The sequence below is a fragment of the Macaca thibetana genome, chromosome 10 (genome assembly GCF_024542745.1).
Source record: "Macaca thibetana thibetana isolate TM-01 chromosome 10, ASM2454274v1, whole genome shotgun sequence".
NCBI classification, from domain to species: domain Eukaryota; kingdom Metazoa; phylum Chordata; class Mammalia; order Primates; family Cercopithecidae; genus Macaca; species Macaca thibetana.
Genome location: NC_065587.1, coordinates 33,669,010 through 33,686,884, shown reverse-complemented (window position 1 = coordinate 33,686,884; position 17,875 = coordinate 33,669,010). Strand labels below are relative to the sequence as shown.

Here is a 17,875-nt window from a genome sequence, read left to right as displayed (position 1 = left end):
GAGGCGGGTGGATCACAAGGTCAGGAGATCGAGACCATCCTGGCTAAGACGGCGAAACCCCGTCTCTACTAAAAAAAAAAAAAATTGCCGGGCGCAGTGGCTCACGCCTATAATCCCAGCACTTTGGGAGGCCGAGGCAGGCAGATCACAAGGTCAGGAGATTGAGACCATCCTGGCTAACACGGTGAAACCCCATCTCTACTAAAAATACAAAAAATTAGCCGGGCGTGGTGGTGGGCACCTGTAGTCCCAGCTACTCAGGAGGCTGAGGCAGGAGAATCACTTGAACCTGGGAGGTGGAGCTTGCAGTGAGCCGAGATCGTGCCACTGTACTCCAGCCTGGGCAACAGAGCGAGACTCCGTCTCAAAAAAAAAAAAAAAAAAAAATTATTAAAAAATTAAAAAATTAGCTAGGCATAGTGACTCATGCCTGTAACTCCAGCATTTTGGGAGGCCAAGGCGGGCAGATCACCTGAGGTCAGGAGTTCAAGACCAGCTTGCCCAACATAGCAAAACCCCATTCTTCTGAAAATACAAAAATTAGCCAGGCATGGTGGCCAGGTGCCTGTAATTCCAGCTACTCGGGAGGCTGAGACAGGAGAATCACTTGAACCTGGGAGGCGGAGTTTGCAGTGAGCCAAGATTGCACCACTGCACTCCAGCCTGGGCCACAAAGTGAGACTGTCTTTAAAAAAAAAAAGAAAGAAAAAAAGGTTCATGCCTATAGTCCCAGCTACTTGGGAGGCTGAGGTGGGAGGATCACCTGAACCCAGGGAGGTCAAGGCTACAGTGAGCTGTGATTGCACCACTGTACTCCATTCTGGGCAACAGAGCAAAAGCATGTCTCAAAAAAGAAAAAAAAATACCGTCTCGAAAGTTATTATCAAGTCAATTTCTGTTCTTTCGCTACATACCTGGATTTATTAAGAATGGCCAGTAGTGAGATCTGGCAAATTTGGAAGCATTTTCTTAGAAATGCTGTTTAAAAGGAGTAAACATTTACTAGGGGGAGAAAATGGGGAAAAAATACTTTGCAATTAATGCTTATTTCTAGGATAAATATCTAGCATGCATGTAATTTTCTTCAGTACCTGGCAGGGGAATGGAGACACTTGGACTTTAAGATAACAGATTCCTGGCCAGGCGTGGCGCGGTGACTCACGCCTGTAATCCCAGCACTTTGGGAGGCCAAGGCGGGTGGATCACAGGGTCAGGAGTTCAAGACCAGCCAGGCCAACATGGTGAAACCCCGTCTCTACTAAAAATATAAAAATTAGCCGGGCACAGTGGTGCGTGCCTGTAATCTCAGCTACTTGGGAGGCTGAGGTTTGAGTGAGCCGAGATCACACCACTGCACTCTAGCCTGGGTGACAGAGCAAACTCTGTCTCAAAAAAAAAAAAAAAAAAAAGGTTAATAGATTCCACATAAAAGTGTTTCTCATACCTGTAATCCCAACTACTTGGGAGTCTGAGGTGGAAGGATTACTTGAACCCTGGAGTTCGAGGTTTCAGTGACACATGATCACACCACTATACTCCAGCCTGGACGACGGAGTTGAAACTCCGACTCTTTAAAAAAGAAGAAAAAAAAATTGTTAGGGAAGAAAACCCTTTTAGTATTTCTTTTATGAAAAGTCCGGGCCAGGCGTGGTGGCTCAAGCCTGTAATCCCAGCACTTTGGGAGGCCGAGACAGGCAGATCACGAGGTCAGGAGATCGAGACCACCCTGGCTAACACGGTGAAATCCCGTCTCTACTAAAAATACAAAAAAAAATTAGCTGGGCGAGGTGGCGGGCACCTGTAATCCCAGCTACTCGGGAGGCTGAGGCAGGAGAATGGCGTGAACCCGGGAGGCAGAGCTTGCAGTGAGCTGAGATCTGGCCACTGCACTCCAGCCTGGGCGACAGAGCGAGACTCCATCTCAAAAAAAAAAAAAAAAAAAAAAGTCCTACTTTGTTAAAACCACCTCTAGGAGAATTTTCTAATACTGATTTCAAGTAAGTTCTGGAATTGAAAGCTTTATAAGAATCCTGTTTAGTTAAGTCTTTGATAAGTCTAGTTGTAAGTTTAATGTTGACTGAATAATGAAAAGTACAGTTTTTGACTTGCATTGTATAATTTATGTACCATTGACGTTTAAGGCCTGCTTCAGGTAGCCTGAGCTATCTTAATAGCTCTTTAAAAGTTGTTAAGAATCTCTAACCTTGTCCTTCAGATCTGTTACCAGGATTGTAATTTGATCACACCTGGACAACTGTCCTCCTAGAAAGATTATAAAAAGATTATTTTGGCCTCGTGCGGTAGCTCACGCCTGTAATTCCAGCACTTCGGGAGGCTGAGGGGGTAGATCACCTGAGGTCGGGAGTTTGAGTCCAGCCTGGCCAACATGGTGAAACCCTGTCTCTACTAAAAATACAAAAATTAGGCCAGCGTGGTGGCACATGCCTGTAATTTCAGCTACGTGGGAGGCTGGGTCATGAGAATCACTTGAACTCGGGAGGTGGAGGTTGCTGTGAGCCAAGATCGTGCCACTGCACTCCAGCCTGGGCATCAGAGTGAGACTCTGCCTCAAAAAAAAAAAAAAAAAAAAAAAAAGATTATTTTATATAGATACATACATACACTTATCCACTATTCTATATTGTAGTCTTAGTTAAGACCATATTTGTAGGTTGAATAGTAAGGTAAAGAATTCTGAGGAAGTAAACAAGCATAGGAGTCTAATAAATTAATTTGATTAGGCTTAGTAAGTTTCCATAATGTGTTAAAGATGCCTTTTGAGTTTTATGTTGTAGGCATCTTGTCTTCAAGACATGCAGACAACATGAGTGTATCCATTCAACAAAGTGATCGAGTCTGTGTGTGCATGGACCGAGATGACAGGGAGACGGAGAAGTCCCTCCTGTGGAGCTTTTGTTCTCATGGAGAGAAATCAGGGCTTTGGCCTTTCTGAGTGCCCGTGGTGCCCTGTTCTTTCTCGTTGCATCACATTTTAGAGCTTCCCAGCGTGGCCAGCAATTCTGATAACAAGCATCCCCTCCTGGTGTGTTTCACATGCACCTTCCTGGAGTCTGTGAGCCACAGGCCATCTCTCAGGCTCTTATGAATCAGGCAACCCAAGGTGAAGGACGTGTGCATTCTCTAGCCCACCATGAGCGTGGCTGTAGCGGTGCTAGATTTTACCTCTGTGTCCATGAAAGGGGTGAAAGGAAGTGTACGGGGACCCCAATGTCCTGAGCTCTTTCAGGGGCTCAAACAGTTTCCAGCTGGGACTTGAGTCACCACACATCCACCTCAATCTGACTCAGGCGTGTTCTTTACATGAATATTGCCATGTCAGCTACTGAATTATTTTTTCTCCTTTTTTTTTTTTTTTTTTTGCAGCAGAGCCGTTGCCTGGCCTTGAAGAGAAGCCAGCAAGTGTTGGTACTTCAGAGGACGTATACCTCAAACAACTACCTCACCCCACGCCTCCCCTGCAGACTGACTGCACCAGGCAGAGCTCACCACAAGAACGGGAAACAGTGGGCCCGGAGCTCAAAAGCAACTCCTCCGAATCTGCGGACAGCTGTAAAGCCACCAAGGGCAAGAATCCCTGGCCCTCGGATAGCAGCTACCCTGGCCCAGCCACCCAAGGGTGCATGAGAGACCTCTCCACGGTGGCAGACAGGGGCACTCTTCCCGAGAACGGAGTCACTGGGGAAGCGTCTCCTTGTGGATCAGAGGGGAAGGGCCTTGGTAGCAGTGGTTCTGAAAAGCTACTCTGCCCCAGAGGCAGAACGTTTCAGGAAACCATGCCATGCACAGGACAGAACGCGACGACACCGCCCAGCACAGACCCCGGTTTGATGGGAGGCACTGTGAGCCAGTTTTCCCCGCTGTACGTGCCTGGCCTGGAGTACCCGAATTCAGCCGCCCATTACCACATCAGTCCGGGCCTGCAGGGTGTGGGCGCTGTGATGGGAGGGAAGTCCCCAGCATCCCATCCCCAGCATTTCCCCCCAAGAGGCTTTCAGTCTAACCACGCTCATTCTGGAGGCTTTCCCCGGTATCGCCCCCCACAAGGAATGAGGTATTCCTACCACCCACCACCGCAGCCTTCCTACCACCACTATCAGCGAACTCCTTACTATGCGTGTCCACAGAGCTTTTCGGACTGGCAGAGACCTCTGCATCCCCAGGGAAGCCCCGGCGGGCCCCCAGCCAGTCAGCCTCCCCCACCGAGGTCCCTCTTCTCAGATAAGAATGCCATGGCCAGTCTGCAAGGCTGTGAGACGCTGCATGCTGCCTTAACTTCTCCAACCCGTATGGATGCAGTGGCTGCTAAAGTCCCCAATGACGGGCAGAATCCTGGTCCGGAGGAAGAGAAGCTGGATGAATCTCTGGAGAGGCCAGAGAGTCCCAAAGAGTTTTTAGACCTGGACAACCATAACGCCGCCACCAAGCGGCAGAGCTCGTTGTCAGCCAGCGAGTATCTCTATGGAACTCCACCTCCGCCTCTGAGTTCAGGAATGGGATTTGCTTCCTCAGCGTTTCCACCCCATGGTGTGATGCTGCAGCCAGGGCCTCCCTATACACCTCAGCGGCCGGCCAGTCACTTTCAGCCCAGGGCTTACTCCTCCCCTGTGGCTGCCCACCCGCCTCACCACCCAGGGGCCACCCAGCCCAACGGCCTCTCTCAGGAGGGTCCCATCTATCGCTGCCAGGAAGAGGGCCTGGGTCACTTTCAAGCTGTGATGATGGAACAAATTGGCACTAGAAGTGGAATAAGGGGACCTTTCCAGGAAATGTACAGACCATCAGGGTAAGATTGCATTTGGGCTTTTTCCCCCTAAGGAAAGAACAGATGTTTATTTTATTTATTTTTGAGACAGAGTCTCCCTTTGTCACCCAGGCTGGAGTGCAGTGGTGTGATCATGGCTCACGGCAGCATCGACCTCCCAGTCTCAAGGATCCTCCTGCATCAGCCCTTTAAGTAACTGGGACTACACACGTGCCACCATACCCAGCTAACTTGTTTGGGTTTTTTTTGTTTGTTTTGTTTTGTAGAGGTAGGGTTTCACCGTGTTGCCCAGGCTGGTCTTAGTCTCCTGAGCGCAGGTCATCCTCCTGCCTCAGTCTCTCAAAGTGCTGAGATTACAGGCAGGAGCCACCACGCCTGGCCTGGATGTTCATTTTAAACAGAAAAATGGCCTTAGAGATGAAGATAACAGTTAATGGTCTAGGAACCAAAAAAGCATGTGACTTGACTGATATTGCGCACTCTGTAGGAAGGTATCAGACTTACAGCCCAACTTTATCTTTGAAATTTTTTCCCCTCGTGAAAATGAATAGGCCTTTAAATGACTGAATTAGATTTTGATATTGTAAACTTTTTTTATTTTTATTTATTTATTTATTTATTTATTTATTTGAGATTAAGTCTCGCTCTGTGGCCCAGGCTGGAGTGCAGTGGTACAATCTCTGCTCACTGCAATCTCTGCCTCCCAGGTTCAAGCGATTCTCCTGTCTCATCCTCCCAAGTAGCTGGGATCACAGGTGCCCGCCACCACACCTGGCTGAGTTTTGTATGATACTGTAAACTTAATCACCACAGTTTGAGAGCTGAAAGCAAGGCTGTGTCAACATTGCTGCCATGTGCAGACACTGACCAAGGTTAAAAAAAAAAAAAAAAAAAAAAAAAAAAAAAAAAGGCCTACCCGGGAGTAGAAGAGGAGATCATATGTAGTACTGAAGTTTTACTACATACCTCTCATTTCTCTTTTTTTTTTTTTTCTTTTTTTTGAGACGGAGTCTCACTCTGTCACCCAGGCTGGAGTGCAGTGGCCGGATCTCAGCTCACTGCAAGCTCCGCCTCCCGGGTTCACGCCATTCTCCTGCCTCAGCCTCCCGAGTAGCTGGGACTACAGGCACCCGCCGCCTCGCCCGGCTAGTTTTTTGTATTTTTTAGTAGAGACGGGGTTTCACCAGGTTAGCCAGGATGGTCTCGATCTCCTGACCTCGTGATCCGCCCATCTCGGCTTCCCAAAGTGCTGGGATTACAGGCTTGAGCCACCGTGCCTGGCCAACATACCTCTCATTTCTTACCCTATCATTGAATGAGAAAACCAGGTTTATCCAGAATGCAAGCAAGTCCCCATGAGACTTCTTTCACACATGCTTGTGTAGTGATGTTCTCGAGATCCAGTTAGGTGATCTGCCATCCAGGAAGTTTTCAAATCGATATACACAAATGAAAGTTATGAAGCGTAATCTTGAAACCAGTACCATTCAGCATAAAAACCAGTGTGCCTCTCCTCAGTGCCATCCTGTCGTCTTACTGCTAGACCCTCTCTACTATTTAACATTTTGTCATGTTTGCTTTATATGTCTCTAAATACCTGTTTTCTTTTCTTTACTTTTTTTCCTAAGCTGTTGGAAAGTAAATTGTAGACATCATGGCCCTTAACCCTCAATACTTGAGCATGCGTCTCCTGAGAATGGACATTCCTTGGAGCACCATTTCAAAATGATACCACACTCGAGGCAAACAAAGTTCTAATAGAGTTTTTATTTTTCTGTCCTCAGTTGTCCCCAGAGTGTCTTTTAGAGCCATTTCTTTGTGTTTTATTTTGATTGTTTTTTTCTGATAAAGGATCCAGTCAAGGCTCATGGATATGCATTTGGCTGCTGTGTCTGTTTAGTCTCTTAATTTATAGCGGTTGTCCTACCTTTGTTTTGTTTTCTAAAGAGTCCAGACCAGTTATCATGGTGAGTGTTCCAGATTCTAGATTCATCACATAGTCTCCTCGTGTTTAGATGAAACTCTTGTGCCAGGTGTAGTGGTTCATACTTATCATCCCAGCACTTTGGGGGGCTGAGGCAGGAAGATTACTTAAGCTCAAGAGTTTGAGACCAGCCTGGGCAACATAGCAAGATCCTGTCTCTACTGAAAATAAAGAACTTAGCCGGGCATGGTAGCACACACCTGGAGTTCCAGCTACTGAGGAGGGTGAGGCAGGACCATCCCTTGAGCCCAGAGGATTGAGGCTGCGGTAGACCATGATCCTGACACTACACTCTAGTGGGGTGACAGAGCAAGACCCTGTCTCTAAGAGAAAAAAAAGTAGATTGAACACTTTTGTCAGGAGTATACATAGGCAGTGCGTGTGCGTGCCACTTACTGCACCAGGAGGCACAGAATGTGGAGTTCTCCCAGTATGGATGATTCCAGGCCTGATCACCGGGGTGACAAAGGCAGTACCCTCGTGACTGCAGTGTCTTGTTTCTTTTGTCATTAACGTGTCTTCATTCATCGCTTCTTTCTCGTGGCTGTAGAATGCAGATGCACCCGGTCCAGTCGCAGGCCTCGTTCCCAAAGACCCCCACAGCAGCAACGTCACAGGAGGAGCTGCCGCCTCATAAGCCTCCAACACTTCCCCTGGATCAGGTAAGAGTCACTAAAAGTTAGAGCTGTTCTTCCTCCGGGTGGTGGGAAGTAAGTGTATGACATCCCTGCTGTTCGGAAACAATGCTTTAAGGTATCCTGTGGATCCAGGAACTTTGCCTGGATCGTGCTTCCTTGGCACTTGGAAAAAGAGCAAGAGGCCTTGGAAGTCACTTCTCACATGTCTCTTTTTCCTATTGTGATATGGAATGTATGTGTACCAATTTGGTGAGTATTTAAACCTCGTTTTTCCAAACCATCCGCCAACATTTTTTCTGCTACGATCGCTTGTCTGTTTTATGCTTCCCCTTTCTTTCACATCAGAGAGAGACTGGTTGGTGGGTTTTAGAGTACTGCCTCTGAGTGCTGCTTCTCTCCCATGCAGTCGTTCTCTTGACCCCCACAAAGTAGTTGTCATTGGCTGCATCATGATCATCTGTCAGTGTGCAAGTCCTACGGCTGTTACGCATTGGGACTGGGATCTGAATTGAGAAGTCCAGGACTCTAGAACCTACCCTGTGGAAGTAAACTGTAGCTGATGAAATAGAATGAAGCCATTTTCACAGATGAGGAGCTTGGACACTCTTTGGGCTTACTTTTTTTTTTTTTTTTTTTTTTTAAACAACCCAATTTTTTATTTTTGTTTAAAATGTCTTTGTTTCTGGCCGGGCGCGGTGGCTCAAGCCTGTAATCCCAGCACTTTGGGAGGCCGAGGCGGGTGGATGACGAGGTCAGGAGATCGAGACCATCCTGGCTAACATGGTGAAACCCCGTCTCTACTAAAAATACAAAAAACTAGCCGGGCGTGGTGGCGGGCGCCTGTAGTCTCAGCTACTTGGGAGGCTGAGGCGGGAGAATGGCGTGAACCCGGGAGGCGGAGCTTGCAGTGAGCCGAGATCATGCCACTGCACTCCAGCCTGGGAGACACAGCAAGACTCCGTCTCAAAAAAAAAAAAAAAAATGTCTTTGTTTCTTTCAGAGCTAGTCCAAGGAGGAAATGAGCCCCAAGCAATGGAAAGCTGCACACGAAGACTGGAATGTGGAGAGCTGGGGAGTGCCCTGTCAGCTCTATCCCCATCACCTGCTCCGCCCCTTCACGGCGACCCACTTGTGCCATCCTTGAGCTGGAGCCAGTCACAGGCCCTAAAAGGACACTCCTTAGATGACTGACACACAGATTGCAAAGGTCCTCGTCCGGGGGTCTCTTGCACAGCTGATGTAGACAGTCAGGCAAAACAAATGAACGTGGAGTTAATGATGACTTTTCCAAATCCTGAGACACTCTTCAGGGAAAATCACTTTAAACTTGGGGGAGGGGGTTTACTCAAGAATGGAGTGGTGCTTTTAAACTTTGATGAGCAGCTAAACTCAGGTATATATTTGGGGAAGGGACTACTCTTAGTATTAATGGTTTTGGAGCTGGGTCCAGTTTACAGAATTTTCATGTTGCCTTTTAAAATAATTTTTGTTGGTGGTGAATGTATTGTACATAAAGTGGGAAGGGTGGGTGGGGATGCGGAAGAAATGGGGGTCCTAACTGGTGGGCACACAGCACTGGAGTGATTTTTATCTGTTTACAATCATGTCACACTGAATACTTCTGGGAGCTGGAGATGAGGGTAGGAAAGGTTTGATCTTGTAATATGTCACTGTGTTTCCTTAGTGGCCAGCCAGCCTTCAGAATAGCGAAAGGCCTGCTTTCCTTCCAGTCGGCCTGAGAGAGAACATCTGTCCCCCTAACCACCTGCTGGTGCTGGTGTCTCTGTTGGAGGCAGAGTGCTCTCAGGAGACTACTAGAAGCTTCAGCCCGGAAGACAGGCTGCTCTCTCACGCTGGTGGCCCAAATCCTGGATTTGAGAAAGGGGTGTCCCTTCCTGATTTTACCAGCAGCCCTACCGAATAGTTGTAAACCAGTATCAGGAATTGGGATCTAGAGTGTTTCACATATTAGAAGATGAATCGTCCTCGTCACAGACCTCCCTGTCAGGACTGTGATCTAGAAGGCACCACACACAGCTTTCTGGCACGAATCACATTTTGTGGAAGTGACTACTCAGGTTTGTATATTTTAGTATCAATAAAGAATTGCACAGGTTTGAATAGGAAAAATGTATTCTATAGATTTACAGTTTGAATGTAGGAATATTTCAGTATATATAGTTTTTATTCGTTTTAAGTGAATCATGGTAAAATCAGTCATGGTGATTTAAAATAGCTATCAAGAACAAGTTCTTGGAATTATTTGTTGTGTCTGTGATAGGAAACCATTTTACAGTATTAAATTACTTTATTACAGTTGTAGAATTGAATTACACTGGATTCTCCCTCATTAGCATTCTGTGTTTGATTTTAGCTGAGAGGTCACCAAAGTTAGGACCCACGTTTTAAACTTTTGAATATCCCACAAAAGAAAAAACTAAGGAAAATACTGAAATTACAGGTCTTTGTAAAGAGTAGCAGATTTTTAAGCATGCTTTTGGGACAGTAGAAGAGCCTCTATGAAATATTAATCTGCCCTAGTTTCTTATAAATTCAACTGTGGGAGGGGCCAGTAGAGTTTTTCCCTCCAATTCCAGGATTCCTAGTGAAACACGGAACTGTCACGTTTACAGTTTGCTAAACGTAACGCTGTCCGTGGAAAAGGAAGCTGATCAGAAGCATCTGTGATACAGAGAACTGAAATTCAAGACATCAGTTCCAGGATGACGGAAGTTCACATCCGTACGCAAACGCTTGGCCTGGTGGTGTTGCCTAGGGCTCAGGCAGATTTGAGAGTTGAGTAGGGAACACAGATGCCTCTGAGCTATGATGCACAAAAGTACAGATTTGCTCTCAGAGGTTTTACTTTTAAATTTGATGTATTTGCAAGTGGATTGAGTTTTGAGCCTGTGTTCTCACTGGATCCTAATTCTTGTTAGAAACCTATCACTGGCATAATGTGGTTTAGAAGAGTGAAGAGGACAGAAGGTTTTCGGATGGGTCTGCCCTGTAGCTAGTATCCGCTAACATGGAGCATTGCTACTTGAGTTTCTGTGTGTATGCAGAAGCAGGGAGGAGGGGAAAAAAACTGCTAGTTTGGAGCTGGTTAGCCCTGGTCCAGGCCCAGAGAATCTGGCCACTGACAGCTTTTCTCTTTTCCTGGTAATGCTGGTTTGAATCAGAGGCCTCTCACTTCTCCCTAACAGGAGCACTGTCACCGTGGGCCTCTCCCCATGACTACCCCAGGGGCCTGGGTGGGAGTGGCTGTGAGCAGCATCTGGGCTAGTGCCCTCTTTCCTTCTGCCCTCGTGGTCCTCGAGCAGCTGTGTGCGCACTGTTCCAGGTACTCCTGTCTCCTCCCTCTCCCAGTGACCGCCCCAATCAGCTGTTGCTAGAGCCGTGCTGTGAACTACACAGGAAAAGTCAGTAAATCCCTTTATCCTTCATCTCCCTTCTTGGTTTTAGACAGAAAATATTAAAGAAGAGCAATAGGAAATAGAACTACTGTATTAAATTATAACACCGTGAACAGGAGCAGCAGCAGCCGCAGAATTGTCAGCCTTCCCACATCCTGTGTGGGCAGGTGTCCATGCGTTACAGGTACTAGTGCTTCGTCCTTTGTCCGGGGAATGTTCTGAGCTTTCACAGGTCTTTGAAGTGCAGATCTGCTATAAGCTGTCTGGAGCTGCAAGGTTGCAGGAATCCACATGACCGTGAGCTGCTGTGAACCCCCAGTCCACCCATCCCCAAGCAGGATCTTTTTCTCACCTTTTCTTCCTCCTCTAGCACTTCTCTCTCCAAGTGTCTTAAGCAGATGCAGTGTCTTAAAGCAGATGCAAATACATTTGCCATCTTCTCCATTAGGAAAATGATGGTTATGTGATACGTTATAATTAGAAAGTAGTGTGTAAGGTGTCCTGAAAAGGTTTGCTCTCAAGCTAGAAGGACATTTCACCCCGTGGGTCACTGTCACCTTGTCAGTATGCCAGCTCTCAGTGGTCCCCAAGAGGACGGGGATAGCTGAGATCATGGAGAATGGGAAATAGCTTCGCACCTCTTTGATTTAACACCCATGGCGGCCGGGCGCGGTGGCTCAAGCCTGTAATCCCAGCACTTTGGGAGGCCGAGACGGGCGGATCACAAGGTCAGGAGATCGAGACCATCCTGGGTAACACGGCGAAACCCCGTCTCTACTAAAAACACAAAAAATTAGCCGGGCGAGGTGGCGGCGCCTGTGGTCCCAGCTACTCGGGAGGCTGAGGCAGGAGAATGGCGGGAACCCGGGAGGCGGAGCTTGCAGTGAGCTGAGATCTGGCCACTGCACTCCAGCCTGGGCGACAGAGCGAGACTCCGTCTCAAAAAAAAAAAAAAAACACCCATGGCTCACCTTTATTTGAGTTGTTAGTAAGTTAGAAACTTGTGTCCCTAAGGCCCAAGAGAAAGAAAAGATGAGCTTCTTGGGAGGATTCTAAATTTGTTTTCCCCTCAGAATTAAAAAGTAGTTTTTAATTCAGCTACTTTTTCCCCTCACTTAAAAGGTAGCAGGAGCTGTTGGCTAAAATTCGTTACAGTGAATGCACGTGGAGGATAAATAAGAACAAACCCTGCAGGATTCTTGTTGACGTAACTTTCCATCCCACCTTCGCCTCTCCTTCATCACCAGCCTTCATCAGGTTGGTTTAGTTTACCTGGTCGTACACATGAGCTGCTTACCAACAGTTTGTATCTTCTTACTGAGCCCAGGCCAGATGCTCTCGGAAGGCAGGCCTCGTCATGCTCCTCTTCGTTAGGCTTAATGCAAACCTGAAGACCTGCAGTTTGTGCCCCTCAGTTCAGTCAAACCTCAGCTTTAAATGTCGATTTACTCTGGCTTGTCCCTTGGAAGTGCTTCTTGTGACTAAGCATTTGGTGTCGTTATCCCATGCCATTTCTCTGCTGTATTATTTTGTGTACTATATTATTTTTGCTGATTCCTACTGCTGGCAAAGGGTATGCTCAGTGCCATCCCAGGCCCACAGAATCCCAGTGTTGCAGTCACCACAGCTGTCAGAAACAAGCTTGCAATCCATACCTCTTGGTTCACTTTTTTTTTTTTTTAATGGAAGTTCAAATCTGTAAATATTACACTGCTCTTAAGACCTGATTTGAAATTTCACAGGAAGGCTTAATCCTACAGTCGCAAGGTAAGGACAGTTCAATAGTGTCAGAACCCCAACATGCTTGAAGAGAACCTCGGTTTTCATAGAAAAGAAAGGCTGACGGTTTTCTGGCGTTGTTGCCCTTGTTTGTCTGTCAGTCAGTTCACCCCCTGCAGATTCTTCATGGACCCGCATTGCAGAAATCAGTCCCATGTATTAGTGAGCCGTGTGCCGCCCAATTCTGGGGTTCCTGGGGTGTGGTGTCTCCACAGGTAACTCTCCGGACAATAGCTTCAGTCAGGATACTTCTTATTTCGGTTGAGAATGCAGAGGCTTTTATTCGTGGGCTCACATCACTGCATAGGCACAAAGAATGTGATTGCCATTTGCAGCGTGAGAAAAAGCTGGACTCCCCATTTCTTTTTTGGTGGGTTGGACTCTGTGCCATGCAGCCATAGGACACCGAGCCTTGCGCACTTTCCCCTTGGGACAGCAGTGTTTGGGTGAATGTTACTGCGTCCCATTTTTCTTTTTTTCTTTTTTTGAGACGAAGTCTTGCTCTCGTTCCCCAGGCAGGAGTGCAATGGCGCGATCTCAGCTCACTGCAACCGCCGCCTCCCAGGTTCAAGGGATTCTCCTGCCTCAGCCTCCCGAGTAGCTGGGACTACAGGTGTGCGCCACCACGCCCAGCGAATTTTTGTATTTTTAGTAATGGGGTTTCACCATGTTGGCCAGGATGGTCTCGAACTCCTGACCTCAGGTAATCCACCCGCCTCGGCCTCCCAAAGTGCTGGGATTACAGGCGTGAGCCACCGCGCCCGGCCTTCATTTTTCACATTAAGCTGGGACACAAGCTTTGCCTCCAGGCTGGATGTTGATCCCACTCTGTGCTAGACAGACGTTTGGAGGGACTGTTCGGTCTTGGCTTGACCTTTTCTTACCTAGTTTCTCCCTCTTGTCCTGCACGAGAGGACTGACCGAACTCTGATGTCAGTACGGCTGATGAGCGGCTGATTGTCCTGCATGTGTTTTTGAAGGGGGTGGCTGGGGTGGGAACAGGGGCATGGATGTTGCATAACTTATTGAAATGTTGACCCCCGTTCAGGAAACCATGCGGCCCCTTCCCTTTCCTTCCCTTCCCTAGCCAGGGCTCAGGTACCTCACTCTCCTGCCTTGTGCACAGCTCCCGGGGCCCAGGTCAGTCTCCACCAACCTTGGCACACAGTGTCCGGAGCCTCTGCTCTGCTGCAAAAGCAGAAGCCTGTGAACCTTCTGGCCAGTACTGGAAAGGGGAATGCTATTTATTTTTATATTGTGTATATTTTGTCGTGGTCTGCTGATTCCCTGTTTCACTGAGAGCGACACTTACCTCAATAGTTAGTTCAATATTGTGTGTTGGATAATTTTTTTAAAAGAACTTTTTAAAAAGCTTTTTGATCCTTGGAGGTCTGTAGATTTATTTCCATATGAACTGGTTATTTTGTATAAAGTACATTCTTAAAATAGCAAGGCTCCTCTGTGTGTATGGTGCGTCTGTCTGTCCATGTGTCATTTCCACATCAGGGCAAACCCAGACTTCATCAGGACAAAGGCATGAACTAGGCCACAAGGCCACTGGCTAAAATGCCATCCCTCATGTCCATTCTCATGCATCAAGAATCCATGGAGGCGGGGCACGGGTCCCGTGCACGTGAGAGAGGAATATGGTTCCAGAGAACTTCAAAAACAGTCATATACGGACGGGCAGTTCTAAACCACGTCAGGGATAAAACATTCCTCACAGCTGATCCTCGCAAACCTGGCCTGGCCCTCAGCATCTCACTGGTAAAGGCGTCTGCTTTCAGAAGGTACTGCACCAGAGGTGCACGACTTCTCTCTTTCCAGGCTTTGGGGTGCCCGGGGTGGGAAAGGAGTATACAATGGGGCAGTGCGGCAGCTCCAGCCTGGAGCCCGCTGTGCACACACATGGCCAGAAGTGGGAGCTCCAGCCTAAGCAAGCACGCAATTTTCTACCTGCCAAGGTCATTTATGTTTTATTTCCAGTTACTGGGAGAACAGATCAAAAGTAGCTACATTCCTAGAAATTAGCTATAGTCTTCAGACATCAAAACTCCTGTTTTGTCCTTAAATGCAGACCGTCCCGGTTTAACGATCATTCGACTTGGCAGTTTTCGAAAGAGCCACATTCGGAAGAAACTGTACTTTGAGTACTCGTACAACCATTCTCTTTCACTTCCTGTACGGTATTCAGTAAACTCCATGACATATTCAACACTTTATTATAAAAGAGGTTTGGTCAGGCGTGGTGGTGGCTCACACCTGTAATCCCAGCACCTGGGAGGCTGAGGCAGGCAGATCACCTGAGCTCAGGAGCTCAAGGCCAGCCTGGCCAACATGGCAAAACCCTGCCTCTGCTAAAAACACAAAATTAGCTGGGCGTGGTGGTGGGTGCCTGTAATCCCAGCTACTCGGGAGGCTGAGGCAGGACAATCGCTGGAACCTGGGATGCGGGGGTTGCAGTGAGCCAAGATTGTGCCGCTGCACTCTCAAGCCTGAGCGACAGAGCAAGACTCCGTCTCAAAAAAAAATTTAAAAGGCGGCTCAAGTGTGGGCTAGCGTAAGTTTACTGAGCACGCTTAAGGCAGGCTAAGCTGTGGTGTTCGGTGGGTTAGGTGGATGCAGTGCATTTTCAACTGATAATATTTTCAACTCATGATGGGTTTATCTGGAGGTGACCCCATTGGAAGTCGAGGATCATCTGTAATTGACTGTGTAAGTAATCCTCATTCCATAAAAATTTAACCAGAAGTAGTACCCATTTCCAAACCCATGCTTAGGGCTATCCCTTTCTAGGCAGTGATCTGTCCACTCTCCTTGTAACCTCCAGTTGTTTGGTGTCTGATTGTCCGCACTGATACTCTGTTATTACTGGCTAACACATTTTTGAGCCTTTTATCCTGCTACTGTTCTAAAACTGTTCAATTATTCTCCCATGAAAAGTGTTTCTCCGATAAAACATTTTATGCCAACCATACTTTCTTGTTTAGTAGTTGCATTTCAGTAACAAAACAAAAATCAACTTTAAAGTGAAAAATCAGGCTGGGCACGGTGGCTCACTTGATGTCAGGAGTTCGAGACCAGGCTGGCCAGCATGGTGAAACCGTCTCTACTAAAAATAGAAGAATTAGCTGGGCATGGTGGCCCATGCTTGTAATCTCAGCTACTTAGGAAGCTGAAGCAGGAGAATTGCTTAAACCTAGAGTGCAGAGGTTGCAGTGAGCAGAGATCGTACCATTGCACTCCAGCCTGAGCAAGAGTGTGAGACTGTCAAAAAAAAAAAAAAACCCACTAGTAAACCCCAGATCAGATATGATGCTACTCAAACTGTGCATCTCGATGGGTTCTCTCAGTGGATGGGAAGAGCACCACTCTGGCCTGGCTTCCTTCACTGTCCTGTCAGCTTTCCTAGAGCCCAGTCCAGCTGCCTCAGTGGCTGAGATGGCATTAGCAAATCCACTCCCTGTGCATATCAGTAGCACACCCTTAAAATGCACGCAAACTTGGGTTCCTAACTTCCAGATGCCCTCCTACCGTGACATGAATTCCTCACCAAACAGGCCAGAATGTTTTTTCAACAGATTTAGCTGTTGATAGGCTTTAATTTTTCTTGAGACAGGGTTTCACTCTGTTGCCCAGGCTGGGTGCAGTGGCATGGTCTCAGCTCACTGCAACCTCAACCTCCCGGGCTCAAGCAATCCTCCCACCACAGCCTCCCAAGCAGCTGGGACTACAGGGGCACCCCACCACACCCAGCTAATTTTTTATCTCACCATGTTGCCCAGGCTGGCCTAGAACTGAGCTAAATGGTCCGCCTGCCTCAGCCTCCCGAAGTGCTAGGAATTACAGGCGTGAGCCACTGTGCCTGGCCTTTATTTTTTATAAGGAGCTTAGCCAGTTAGAGTGCTTCCAGATTTATCTTCTTCGGACCAAAACCAGCAACAAACATATATACCAAGGTCGGGCATGGTGGCTCACGCCTCTAATCCCAGCACTTTGGGAGGCCAAGGCTGTTGGATCACGAAGTCGGGAGATCAAGACCATACTGGCTTGGCTAACACGGTGAAACCTCGTCTCTACTACAAATTTAAAAAATTAGCTGGGCGTGGTGGCGGGCGCCTGTAGTCCCAGCTACTCAGGAGGCTGAGGCAGCAGAATGGTGTGAACCCAGGAGGTGGAGCTTGCAATGAGCCGAGATGGCGCCACTGCACTCCAGCCTGGGCGACAGAGCGAGACTCCGTCTCAACAACAACAGAAGAAAAAACAAACATTCTGGCGGCAGTGGCTCATGTCTATAATCTCAGCACTTTGGGAGGCCGAGGCAGGAGGACTGATTGAGCCCAGGGTTTCAAGAGCAGCCTGAGCAAAATAGTGACTCCGTCTCAAAAAATATATATATATATACATATGTGTATATATATATATACCAAAAGTTAGCATCTTCCACTGGTTACCTGTTTCAAAACAGTGTAGTAGGCAGTGTAAATGTGACTGTATTTTTGGAATTGTTACTATTTAACACTTGTTAAGCGCCCTGGGTAACATAGCTTACACAGATAATGCTACGCAGTGAGCTTACTTACAATAAGCATAAAAGCTATTCCAGCAAGATTTAGGGGGACAGGAAGCTATACACTGTTACTGTAGATTAGTCTCAAAAGTTCTGATCAACTTTCTATTTTGACATTTGGAGACATCCGTAGGTGCTTCTCTTGTTAAAGATCAGCATCTTTTTTCTCTAAACCAATTCGTGTTACTGGAAGGAAAGGCACCCCAAGTTTTATCAGCCCCTTTGTGGGCTCCGTTTTGCTATACTCTGTATTCTCTGAGAGTGCTACTAACAGAATTGAGAAAATAACCACCCAGATGGGCTATTTTGGGGCTGATCTTTACCCTGGAATCTTCCTGGAAGGTGAATGGCCTATGTCATGCAGTTGTTATGCAAGAGGTATCATGGGACCTCTCCTTCTGGGTGGCCCAGCAGCAGCCGCCGCCTTCACTGTCCTCCCTGACAACTGCTGTTGATTTCTCTACATTGACCCTGCAGATGTTTCCCTGGCCTCATGGTGTTCCTTTGGACTTCTAAGGGACCTCTGTGCATCTGTTTTGGTCCCCTTTCTGCTAGCAAGGCTCACTCCTAGTTTCCTTAAGCAATTTTATAAAAAGCCTTCAGTGCAAAATGGACTGCAAAATACTAGCCAAGAAAGCGAAGGCATCTGGAAAATCCCCAAATGTGGCTATTGTGCGCTGAAATCCCGGCCCCCTTCTACATCCA

The 17,875-nt window shown here is 47.4% G+C and overlaps 1 protein-coding gene across 3 annotated transcripts in view; it reads left to right on the top strand.

The window, feature by feature from the left end:
- The window catches only part of LOC126929592 (chromatin remodeling regulator CECR2), a 196,124-nt gene extending 186,474 nt beyond the window's left edge, over positions 1–9,650 (top strand). For all 3 annotated transcript variants that reach the window (XM_050746031.1, XM_050746032.1, XM_050746030.1), the window contains 3 exons: positions 3,385–4,804; positions 7,318–7,429; positions 8,406–9,650. In XM_050746031.1, coding sequence (XP_050601988.1) covers positions 3,385–4,804; positions 7,318–7,429; positions 8,406–8,411 — 1,538 coding nt within the window. In that variant the 3' untranslated portion in view covers positions 8,412–9,650. The remainder of the gene's footprint in view (positions 1–3,384; positions 4,805–7,317; positions 7,430–8,405) is intronic.
- The last annotated feature ends 8,225 nt before the right edge of the window (positions 9,651–17,875 follow it).